Source organism: Paramisgurnus dabryanus, chromosome 21, assembly GCF_030506205.2.
Source record: "Paramisgurnus dabryanus chromosome 21, PD_genome_1.1, whole genome shotgun sequence".
Classification (NCBI taxonomy): Eukaryota; Metazoa; Chordata; class Actinopteri; order Cypriniformes; family Cobitidae; genus Paramisgurnus; species Paramisgurnus dabryanus.
In genome coordinates this window covers 20,966,874-20,979,454 of record NC_133357.1, presented here as the reverse complement: position 1 = coordinate 20,979,454, position 12,581 = coordinate 20,966,874, and the positions used below count along the sequence as shown (strand labels likewise).

At 35.8% G+C, this 12,581-nt stretch overlaps 1 protein-coding gene across 3 annotated transcripts in view; it reads left to right on the top strand.

Moving 5' to 3' along the window:
• Window positions 1-12,110, top strand: part of plxnb1a (plexin b1a) — a 115,445-nt gene extending 103,335 nt beyond the window's left edge. For all 3 annotated transcript variants that reach the window (XM_073812953.1, XM_065286223.2, XM_073812954.1), the window contains 14 exons: window positions 64-281; window positions 366-544; window positions 3,113-3,179; window positions 3,756-3,902; window positions 4,118-4,283; window positions 5,051-5,154; window positions 5,230-5,314; window positions 5,905-6,077; window positions 6,477-6,637; window positions 6,718-6,865; window positions 6,959-7,023; window positions 8,992-9,067; window positions 9,165-9,239; window positions 9,321-12,110. In XM_073812953.1, the coding sequence (XP_073669054.1) occupies window positions 64-281; window positions 366-544; window positions 3,113-3,179; window positions 3,756-3,902; window positions 4,118-4,283; window positions 5,051-5,154; window positions 5,230-5,314; window positions 5,905-6,077; window positions 6,477-6,637; window positions 6,718-6,865; window positions 6,959-7,023; window positions 8,992-9,067; window positions 9,165-9,239; window positions 9,321-9,425 (1,769 nt within the window). In that variant the 3' untranslated portion in view covers window positions 9,426-12,110. The remainder of the gene's footprint in view (window positions 1-63; window positions 282-365; window positions 545-3,112; window positions 3,180-3,755; window positions 3,903-4,117; window positions 4,284-5,050; window positions 5,155-5,229; window positions 5,315-5,904; window positions 6,078-6,476; window positions 6,638-6,717; window positions 6,866-6,958; window positions 7,024-8,991; window positions 9,068-9,164; window positions 9,240-9,320) is intronic.
• Window positions 12,111-12,581: the final 471 nt, after the last annotated feature.

Sequence of the window (12,581 nt, the reverse complement as noted above, 5' to 3'; positions counted from 1 at the left end):
ACGCAACAGCCAAATGCTGTTTATTTTATCCTAAGCTTATGTGATGCTGTGTGTTTTATGCAGATCTAATGACAGAGATGATGGATGTATCCAGCGACCTCATGGGATCTGGAATTCCATTCCTGGACTATCGTAGGTACTCTGAGAGGATCTTTTTCCCTGGTCACAGAGAGTCACCGCTAACACGAGACCTTGATGTTCCGGCTTGTCGCCGGGCCACCGTAGAGCAAGGCCTGGTTCAGCTGTCTAACCTTCTCAACAGCAAGCTGTTCCTGACCAAGGTTAGCTTTTCCTCAGAGATAAGGAATAGGGTCTATAAAAGATTTGGAATTCTTCATTTGTAGTGTTTATGTGCTTCTGTACAGTTCATTCACACTCTGGAAGCCCAGCGGACCTTCTCTCCGAGGGACAGGGCGTACGTGGCGTCTCTCCTCACGGTGGCGCTGCACGGCAAGCTGGAATATTTCACAGACATCTTAAAAACTCTGCTGAGTCACCTGGTGGAGCAGTACATCACCAAGAACCCTAAACTCATGCTGCGCAGGTCAGCACATCTCATATCATTGAGAAGTGATGAGGGTGTTTCTCACTGAATCCATATTATTGTACATGAAACGGTTATCTACATGAAACCATAGATTTCCTGTTTTCTACATAAAACCACAGAATTTCCATTATCTACATGAAACCACAGAATTATCATTATCTATCCGAAACCACTAAATTCCCATTATATACGTGAAACCCAGAATTCCTCTTTATGTACGTGAAACAGCGGAATTCCTATTTATGTACATAAAACTGCAAATTCCCATTTATCTACATGAAGAAGCAAAATTCCTATTTTTGTACGTAAAACTGTAAATTCCCATTTATGCATGTGAAACCACAGAATTCCCATTCATCTACCTGAAACCACATAATTCCTATTTTTTTATGTAAAACTGTGAATTCCCATTTATGTACGTGAAACCACGGAATTCCCATTTATCTACATGAAACGGCAGAATTCCTATTTATGTACTTAAACTGTGAATTCCCATTTATCTACGTGAAACCGCAGAATTCCCATTTATCTACGTGAGACCAAAGAATTCCTATGTATGTATGTGAAACCGCAGAATTCCCATTTATCTGTGTGAAACTGCAGAATTTCTATTTATCTATTTGAAACTACAGAATTCCCATTTATCTAAGTGAAACAGTAAAATTCCTATTTTTTTATGTAAAACTGTGAATTTCCATTTATGTACATGAAACCACAAAATTCCCATTTATCTGCCTGAAACCGCATAATTACTGTTTATGTACATAAAACTGCAAATTCCCATTTATCTACGTGAAACATCAAAATTCCTATTTTTGTACGTAAAACTGTAAATTCCCATTTATGCATGTGAAACCACAGAATTCCCATTCATCTACCTGAAACCACATAATTCCTATTTTTTTATGTAAAACTGTGAATTCCCATTTATGTACGTGAAACCACGGAATTCCCATTTATCTACATGAAACGGCAGAATTCCTATTTATGTACTTAAACTGTGAATTCCCATTTATCTACATGAAACCGCAGAATTCCCATTTATCTACGTGAGACCAAAGAATTCCTATTTATGTATGTGAAACCGCAGAATTCCCATTTATCTGTGTGAAACTGCAGAATTTCTATTTATCTATTTGAAACTACAGAATTCCCATTTATCTAAGTGAAACAGTAAAATTCCTATTTTTTTATGTAAAACTGTGAATTTCCATTTATGTACATGAAACCACAAAATTCCCATTTATCTGCCTGAAACCGCATAATTACTGTTTATGTACATAAAACTGCAAATTCCCATTTATCTACGTGAAACATCAAAATTCCTATTTTTGTACGTAAAACTGTGAATTCCCATTTATGTATGTGAAACCACAGAATTCCCATTCATCTACCTGAAACCGCATAATTCCTATTTATGTATGTAAAACTGCAAATTCCCATTTATCTACGTGAAACAGCAAAATTCCCATTTTTGTACTTAAAACTGTAAATTCCCATTTATGTACGCGAAACCACAGAATTCCTGTTTATGTCCGTAAAACTGCATATTCCCATTTATCTACGTGAAACAGCAGAATTCCCATTTTGACGTGAAACCGCAAAATTCCTATTTATGTACGTAAAACTGTGAATTCCCATTTATCTACGTGAAACGGCAGAATTCCTGTTTATGTACGCAAAACTGTGAATTCCCATTTATGTATGTGAAACCACAGAATTCCCATTCATCTACCTGAAACCGCATAATTCGTATTTATGTATGTAAAACTACAAATTCCCATTTATCTACTTTGTGATTATGGGATTCACATGATTCAATGCTAATCAGCCAAAGTCTGCATATATGCAGGGCTTGCATGATTCCATAATCCCCGCATTTTCGTAGCAAAAAGTCAAATATATCTTAGCAGAAAGTAAAAATATGTTGCATTTACTTCACACAAGCGCAGCCATGTCCCCTGTTGTCATGGGAACGTTAGGAAGTGACGTAATTAAGCGACGTGAACATCAATGAAAAGCAAACAGTTTTTACAAGTTCACACAGTTTTTGCAATTTCATTGCATAAAATTGCATAAATATCCCGCATATTCCATCGCATTTTTTAAGAAAACGTGCCGCAAGATCAAAGATTTTTGCCAGCAACAGTCACAAAAAACTCTACCACAGAATTTATTTACGTGAGAACGCAGAATTCCTATTTATCTAACTACAGAATTCCCATTTATCTACATAAAACAGCAGAATTATTTATGTACGTGAAACCGCAGAATTCCCATTTATCTACATGAAACCACCAAACTCTCATTTATTTACATGAAACACAGAATTTCCATTGACCTATATGGAATCAGTGAGTCCCCATATCCCACATAAAACCACAAAATTGCTATTTATCTCAGTTTAATCCCTGAATCCCCATTATGTGGAATTATCGAATCACCATTACTCTACATGAAACCACAAAATCACTAATGCTCTTTATGTACATAATGCAGATAAGTGAAATTGATAATAGCTGTATAACATGATTGATCCTCACTGGAAATGAATCTCTTTAACAGGACGGAGTCTGTAGTGGAGAAGCTATTGACCAACTGGATGTCTATATGCCTGTACTCCTTCCTCAGGGTAAGTGATGCTTCTTTTGCTCTGTGTTAAAGCCTGTCAATAAATTTAAATATTTAATCTAGATCAGGGGTCTCCAACCTTTTTTGTGAGCAAGGGCTAACACAATGAATAAAACAATCTGGAGGGCTTCTTTTTGATATAATTTACTCAAAACTAGGGGTGTGATGGATCGCAAAACTCACAGTTCGGATCACATTACGAATTATGAGGCACGGATCGAATAATTTTTTGGATCAGAAAAATGTAATAACAAATAAAGAAATGAAACATTTATAAAAAAAGAACAATTTGCTCATTAAGTAAGGTCTAAAATTAGCCTAAGGTACAGAAATCGAAATTAAATAAATCATAACACTGTCTTTATTGTATAAATTAAATATAATAATAATTTTTTTAAAGCTTCAGAAGTGATTTTTTCTTTGTTTTGGGTTGTTTGATTAACATTAATGACACAGACTTAAGTAGGTTAATTAAGGTTACTTTCTCTTTAAGATCAAATAAGCAACTTGCAACTTAAGACCTAAACAAATGGTGGATTTCAGACGTTTTGTTTTGCATTTATCTGTTGTGTGGCAGGACACGGCAGGCGAGTCTTTCTACATGATGTTCAGAGCCATTAAGCATCAGGTGGATAAGGGTCCCGTGGATGCCGTTTCAGGCAAAGCTAAATACACGCTGAACGATAACAGACTACTGCGAGAAGATGTGGACTACCATACTGTGGTAAGAAAACCACATTCTTGTGGAAATATACTTTACATTTAGTTTGTATGAAGGTTTTCTTACTCAAACCTGATGACACAATCCTGAAATGATTGTAGTAGTAATTACACTTCACTTACACATTACACAGGTGCTTTTCTAAATGTTATAAGTACGTGCATTCGAACCCAAACTTTAAATGACCTACAGTGAATGTTTTCAATGTTGCTCCATAGACTCTAAATGTCCTGGTGAGCAGCGGAGGCACCGGTGAGTCACAGACGGTCCCTACCAAAGTCCTGGATTGTGACACCATCACTCAGGTGAAGGAGAAGATCCTGGAGCAGACGTTAAAGGGCACATCATACTCCCACAGACCCACTGCAGACTCCGTTCATCTAGGTAAGAGTCGTGGATCTGATCTCATATTTAAAGGGACACTCCACTTTTTTGAAAATATGCTTATTTTCCAGCTCCCCTAGAGTTAAACATTTAATTTTTAACATTTTGGAATCCATTCAGCCGATCTCTGGGTCTGGTGGTACCACTTTTAGCATAGCTTAGCACAATCCATTGAATCTGACTAGACCATTAGCATTGCGCTAAAAAAATAACCAAAGAGTTTTGTAGTTATTGTGTACAAAGACGAAAATTAAAAGCAGACGTAGTGATATTACGCACTGCCCAAAAATAGTCCCCTGCCATTGAAAGTTACAAAGGGGACTATTTTCGGCTGCTGCGTAATATCACTACGCCTCCTGCAGCCATGTTACAGCAGCAAAGTCCTTGATTATTACGCCAGAATGAGAGTATAGTTCCTAGCCATATCTGCCTAGAAAATCACAACTTTTAATTTTCCGTCGTTCTTAGTACACAATATAACTACAGAAGAGTCAAGTTTTAAATAGAAAAAATATCATAACTCTTTGGTTATTTTTAGCTTGATGCTAATGGTCTAATCAGATTCAATGGATTGTGCTAAGCTATGCTAAAAGTGGTAGCGCCAGACCCGGAGATCGGCTGAATGGATTCCAAAAAGGTACAAATCAAATGTTTAACCCTAGGGGAGCTGGAAAATGAGCATATTTAAAAAAAAAAGTGGTGTCCCTTTAAAGACAATGAAACAATCATTAGATAAAAACTAATGACTTCTTTTTTTGTTCATGTAGAATGGAGGGCAGGAATGGCTGGTCATCTGATCTTGTCAGATCAGGATTTGACATCAGTGGTTCAGGGGTCCTGGAAACGCCTCAACACCTTACAGCACTACAAGGTCTGTTAAGCTTTAAGATAAAAATAAGAGATACACTTTTGTAGGTGAGTGCTGATTTGTATGTTTTCCCTACAGGTTCCTGATGGTGCCACAGTAACACTAGTGTCACGACAGTCCAAGCAAATCCACCATGACAGCCATGACTACATACCAGGAGAGAGTGAGTTTTTTTAACAAAAATTAATTTCATATTTCAGATAAATTCAGATATTTGTGATCCTGCCTATGAATACTAGGGCTGGGTATAGATTCAGATTTTCCAGATCGATTCAATTTCGATTCACAAGCTATCAAATCGATTCGATTCTCGATTCAATTTTCGATTCCGGTTCTCGGGATGCTTCCATACCTCTTACTTTTTATGTTAAGGTGGCATCAACGTCGATGATGAAGCACATAAAACTGCCATTTTAAGCACTGAATGAAAGAATGACAGGCTCCTTGGTAACATCGCGCAAGGCAAAAAATAGGGTGACACATAGTGAAGAGGACTAGTAATTTGATTAACGTTAATCTTACGTTCATTGTTTGCAGGAAAAATATGAAAAGAAAATCTATTCTGCTCTTTGAGAATCGATTCTGAATCCGCCATGTATAAAAAAACGATTAATCGAAAAATAGATTTTTTTCTTGCCCAGCCCTAATGAATACTCATTTACCGGTTTCAACTCATCCTACGTAATGTAATGATCATTCTGTGAAAATATAACTTTGATATCTTTAATACTGACTGAGATATAATTTTCTCAGAGACTCCAATGTTGGAGGATGGGGATGATGAAGGAGTTAAACAATGGCATCTGGTGAAGGCCAATGAGGAGGCAGAACTTCCCAAACACAGACGAGGCAGTCTGAGAGATAAAGACCGTGAGAGAGCCAAGGCCATACCGGAGATCTACCTCACACGTCTGCTGTCTGTAAAGGTACCACATACAAATGGCCCGCCCCTTATAGACCGTTTCATCGGACGCACATGCGTTGTCATCTCTGTATTTATTCATCGGTATGGCTAATGGCTAAACTGATCTCTGAAACAAATACCTTGTTGAAAATAAAATGTTTTGGTTAAAGACGCGGGGAGACGACAAGCATGGATCACAATTGTGTGTGGATAGTCAAGGAAGTTTTCAAGGACCTGTATCTGACATTGTATACATACATTTTACATAGTAACGTTAGCTCAGTGTAATAGTTGATCAGTGTTAGATATGATATATGAACGAAGGTAATTTACTTGTTTATTTTTCTTAAAATAAGAAAAAAATACTGTAAAAGGAGCCATTTGTTAATATTGTTGCATCACTCTCACTCTCTGTTTTTAGGGTACACTGCAGAAGTTCGTAGACGATCTGTTCACTGTGATTTTGAGTACCAGTCGACCGGTTCCTTTGGCTGTGAAATATTTCTTCGATTTGTTGGATGACCTGGCGGCACAGCACAACATTACCGACCCAGAGACCATTCACATATGGAAAACAAACAGGTTGGTAAACTTCAGGTTTTTGATGAGCAAAGAATTATGAGTGTTTTGGGTCACAACTTATTTTCGATTCTGTTTTATAGCTTACCGCTGAGATTCTGGATCAATATCCTAAAAAACCCTCAGTTCATCTTTGACGTTCAGGCGTCTGATAACCTCGACTCTGTGCTGTCGGTCATTGCTCAGACCTTCATGGACTCCTGTACCATCGCTGACCACAAACTGGGGAGGGTGAGCCAATCAGAATGAAGCATGATGAACCAAAATAAATATAGTATTTTTGATCATATAAGTATTTATATGTTTTATGTCTTGCACACGCAGGATTCCCCGATCAATAAGCTTCTGTACGCGCGAGATATCCCACGCTACAAACAAATGGTGGAAAGGTATGCAAAGTGTAACTTTGGTCAGTGTATTATTACGTAAGGGATAATGTGCAGGCAGCCGGTTGTTATCGCAGAATTATTACACAGCACTCTAAAATGCTTGATTTGGATTGGCCAGTTGTGACATTTGCAGATTTGTTATTCCCAGATAGTACAGTTTAATATTACACAAAATATAAATATGTATTTTTTTAATTAACATATATGATATTATATTTACAAATTAATAAACCAAATTGTGTGTTTGGGACATTTGAATGTCTTGTCTCGTCTTAAAACCTGAAATAAACGGGTTTTCCTTGCGGAAGGTCTGCATTTGTTAAAAATTAGCAAATTAAATATTTCAAATCAATATTTAATGTTTCTTACAGCACTTATGAGGTAAATAGCCGTCTAATAAGTGAGATGACAGCCGGTTGTTATCGTGAAATAAACCCCTTCAGTGTGATACAGACCCTGCACTTTGCTTCGGGTCCTGATCACACTGTCGAGGCTTATTGATGTGCTATCAACCTGCTTATTACACAGCTATTTTCCTCATAAGTAAGGTAAGGAACATTAAATGTTAATTTTATTTTATTCACTCAATTTTAATGAATGCAGACCTTCCGTGCGTAACTTCCAAATTATCTCGTCATTTAAGAGGAAACACTTTCCTGCCAATGACGAGTTTTTATGGCAATCCATATTTCCGCTTTGTCCACTAGGTGGCGCTCTTACACAACTTATAAAACACTGAAGTATCCACTAATCCAATTACAGCAAAAATGTGTATGTTTTGATCATCACTCTGAATCCGATCTACAACAAAAGTCCTTTACAAAAATGCAATTATCTCATTATTTGGGGCTGTCAAACGATTAATCGCAATTAATCACATTCAAAAGAATTTTTTTTGTTTGCATAATATATGTGTGTTTAATTTTTATGTATATATATAAATATACACATACATGTATCAATGACGGGACGTTAATTATTTTGTGTCCGTATGGTTCAATTAAATGTGAAAGGTTTAAAATTTCAAAATAAATTTGCAGATTATTTGCATACATTCTCTTTTTTGAGGGCCAAGTCTAAAATTTCTGGTTTTATTTCATTTTGACAGAATATTTGGGGGATAATTGCAAATGTCAATGTGGTTTAACCGGTCTGTGTCAATTGGTGTAACTAGTGTGTTTTTTTAAATAAAAATAAAAATATATTCATAAAAAATATGGAGTAAAATAAGTTTAATAAAAATTTTATATGATTTTTATTACATATATTTTTACATCATTTGTCCAAGATTATTTAGAAAACAGAGCTGTTTTCAGCATATGTCGGACAAATATTACAAAAACGCATTAAAATTTAAATTTAGAAATAACTAATAAATGATATATAACTTTTTTTATGATTACGCTTACATGACATCAAGGTGGATAAAATATTTAATATTTCTCATTCTTTGGCGCAATTGGCGGTTACACCATTTGACATTTTCAGGTCCATTCAGTCTTAACTTTCATAAAATAAATATACACATATTTACATAATAATTACACAGAGAGTACACATGCATATATTTTGCAAATAAAAACTTTTCTTTTGTAAGCGATTAATCACGATTAATCTTTTGACAGCCCTATCATCTTTTTGCTCAAAATTTTGTATTTTTAAAGAAACCTACCCATATTTGAGAGGTGATAAAAGAGAACAGATAAAGATAGGATGAAACTGTCTTTATTGTTTGTTTGTTTGAAAGATTTAAAAGACATATTTATATAAAAACGTTGTGTAATATTAAACTGCACCTGTCAAAATGATTTGCACCATGCTATTAGTTTTGAGCGGTTGTTATCTTGGAATGTTGCAACTGGCCAATCAGAATCAAGCATTCCAACAACCCATATAATAATGTTTTTTTTTTTTTGCAACTACTATATTTTTTGCACTCACACTACCTTGATAAATGTATTTCACCAGATATTATTCAGATATACGACAGACCATCCCTGTCAGTGACCAGGAGATGAATTCTTCACTGGCTGAACTCTCAAGGGTGAGGATATTTAGCTTTCCTATACATACTCCACTATACTGCATCTGAGATGTAATCATTAATAAAATGATTGTCCGCTGCTTTGCCTATCTTGCAGAATTACTCAAATGAAGTAAATCATCTGGTGGCATTGCACGAGTTATACAAGTATATCAACAAATACTATGATCAGGTAAACCTTGATGCTTGTGTTTATATAGAGCTGGACGCTCAATTGCTTATAGACTAAACTTGCCCTACGGTCTTTGTTCAGATTATCACAGCATTAGAGGAGGATTCAACGGCTCAGAAGATGCAGCTGGGATACAGGCTTCAACAGATCGCCGCAGCTGTGGAGAATAAAGTCACTGACCTTTGACCCGTGACCGCGGACAGACACTTTGAAAGACTGAAATAAAGACAGCCAATGAGAGAGCAGAGACCCTGCCCGGAGCAATGAACTCTCACTTCCTGCGGTTCTGAAGGATCCTGAGAAGAACAGAGGGGAATTGAGATCTTAAACGCTGTTACGGTCGAAGACACAGCATTTCTAGATGTCATATCTGTCTTAGATATTACACACATACACTGTTGCTGGTCTGTAAAGTTGCTCTTTCTCTTAGCTTTTGCTAAAGGTTTCATGCGTTCGCCACACGGGGTGCTCGAAAAGATCTGTACACTTAACCTGAACGTTTTCTTTTTTTTGTTGGTGTGATGTTTCTGGTAGAGAAGCATCCGGTATGCTAGTGCTTCAGATTTTTTTATGCATTTTCCGAATATTGCTCAAAGCGAGTCTTACGCAGACCAACATAAAGTTTGGCAGGATGTTGTGAACTGCCACGCCCAATGTCTTAATAAAAGAAGAGTTTATGAAGGATTGTTTATAAAGGACGTCTAAATTAATAATGTTACGTGATCCTGGTCTGAAATATAATTTTTAGGATGCCTTGTTTTTATCCAAAACATGTTTATTTGTGAGAAACACTGGTTAAAGGGACCTCACCCTGACAGAGCCATATGTACTGTTTTCATATGGCATAGATTACAGTATTATATTCATTAACATGCATGGATACTCACAAAGATAAGTGGTTGGCACATGCATGTCGCACGTGTAAATCTCTTTTTTTTTTCTTTTTTTGAGTCACATTTTATTGATGATGATGTAAATGGAAGGTTAACCTGATTAACACACTTGAAAATTGATTTAGGTAAATAGGTTGTGTCATGTAACGTTCAACATGCTTGGTTGTAAATTTTACATAGTCTTCGATGGTTTATTCTTCAGTGTTAATGTGTGCTGTTCTGATGTTCTTGTTGGCTTACATCACTAAAAAAAATATATGGTTTACCTGGCTGTCCTAATGGGTACAGATATCTCCATATGGGTGATTATATAACTGCAGGTACATTTGGTATCGAGTCATTTTTTTTCAAATGGTTATTTTTTATTATTTTAATAAGTTGTCATGAAAATCATGATTTTCAGTTATGTAAGATACAGGAAGTATTATATTCACCCTGGCTTGTAACATCTTGTGGTCCGTGCAGTTGAGTACCCCATTTGGGACACCAAAGGTACCTGCAAATACATAATCACTCGTAAATATACGGTACATCCCTGCATATTTTTGTCTGAAATGGTTATGACTGAAGTAGTTTTTATATTTTTTTAATAAGCGATCATGATCAACTTTTCTTTTAAACTTTTCACAAATTTTGTGATTATTTTTTTGTACACATCATGACTAACATAGAGTTGCTATTTGGAGATGTGCTTTTATGTGCTTTCAGCAATACAAATTAGATCAGATGCCATATTGTAAATGGCTAAACTACCCGTTTCATCTTTCCTTATTTACAAAAATAGCTAATGTTTGGTAATTGTACAATATTAGTAAAAGAAAATGTAATGTGAACCAGTTGCCCAGCAGTTACAACCTGGTTAATCCCCAAGTGTTTTTAGTAAGCACAAATCGTTCCCTGCTTAAGATGATTTGCTGTATTTTGGAAAATGGTAGGTAGCTGGTTTCTAGCTGGTCAAGTCATTCAACACATTATTCAGAATGCTCAAGCCAGTGATTTGAAGCATGGTAGCTGCTCGATCAGCCAATGTGCTGCGATTGGATGGCAACAAACCAGCTACCAGCCACCAAAACGCAATGACTGGCATAAGTTGCGCACACTGTTGGAGTCACATGCTGTTCGGCTGTTTCTGCATTTATGATCATGGCTCATTCAGCTGTTCATTTGAAGATTGACAGTTCAGCTATCTGTGTTTTTACATAGTGCGAACACTGAATGCACAAATGTAACCTGAACTAAATGCAGCTGCTGCCTGACCTCTTACACTGAGCATTGCTTACATACAGTAATTGATTTGATTTCTATATATTTATTTATTTATTTTGTGTTCAAAATGGCTGCAAACGGCAGATTGATGTACAGACCAAATTTCTGTAATTATGACATCCCCCAATTTTTTTTTTATAAGATTACCTTTAATCTGTGGCTGAGAGCTGTAAGTTTCAATGTCTTTGAGCATAAATGCAGGTTTCTTTTCGCTGTAGTCCACTGTTATGCTGGCCTTTTGGTTTGTATGATACACGACTGATTGTTTTGTAAGTCTTGCAAGGGACACACTGGCTATTCGAGGCTATTGTAAATTGATTGATCTCCTCGCTCTTTTTACGTGTGCATTTCTACGCATTTCTGTAAATAAAATGTGCGATCATAAATGTTTCATAAGCCGTTAGACTGAAGCAAATGTCAGTTTTTATCAGCTGTTCTGTAATACACTGTTGAAAAAGTTTCATTTTAAGACAGAATGGTTAAATCTTCGCATTAAAGGTTTAGTTCACTTAAAAGTTCAAGTTCTGTCATTATTTTGTTAGCACCGTATATGACTTTGTTTCTCTGTATGGACCAGAAGACATCAGGCAGGATGTCAGATGCTTTCATCAGTGAATAAAAATGAAATTTAGTCTTTTCCTCACAGCTATTACAGTAAATGACTTTAGAAGATTTTGAATACATTTCACAAGTTGAAGTTTCACAGTTGTGTTATATAGGGTTGAAACAATGTAAACTATAATAGTTTACATTGTTCTGTCTATTTCATTAAAAATCTTAATTCAAAGTGATCTTTATTAGCCTTTTTCAACTGGTTAGCTTTGTATAAATGTTTAAATGTGACCCTTGAATACAAAATCAGTCTTAAGTGGCACAGGTATATTTGTAGCAATAGCCAAAAATACATTATAGGTCAAAATTATGCAATTCTTACACTGTAAAAAAATTCCGTTGAAATTACAATGTTATTGCAGCTGGGTTGCCGTTAATTTACCGTAGATTTAAATTTATGTTATTTACTGGCAAGAATTTGTTCAAAGTTAAATACATTTTAAATATTAACAAGTCTTTACAGAATAAAACTATACAATAACAGCCTCATGCAAAGCATTCTAGGAACCAGAAATCATCATCAACCTTTTTCTGTTTTTTGCTTTAGATTTTGTTTCCCAGATTGTTTTGC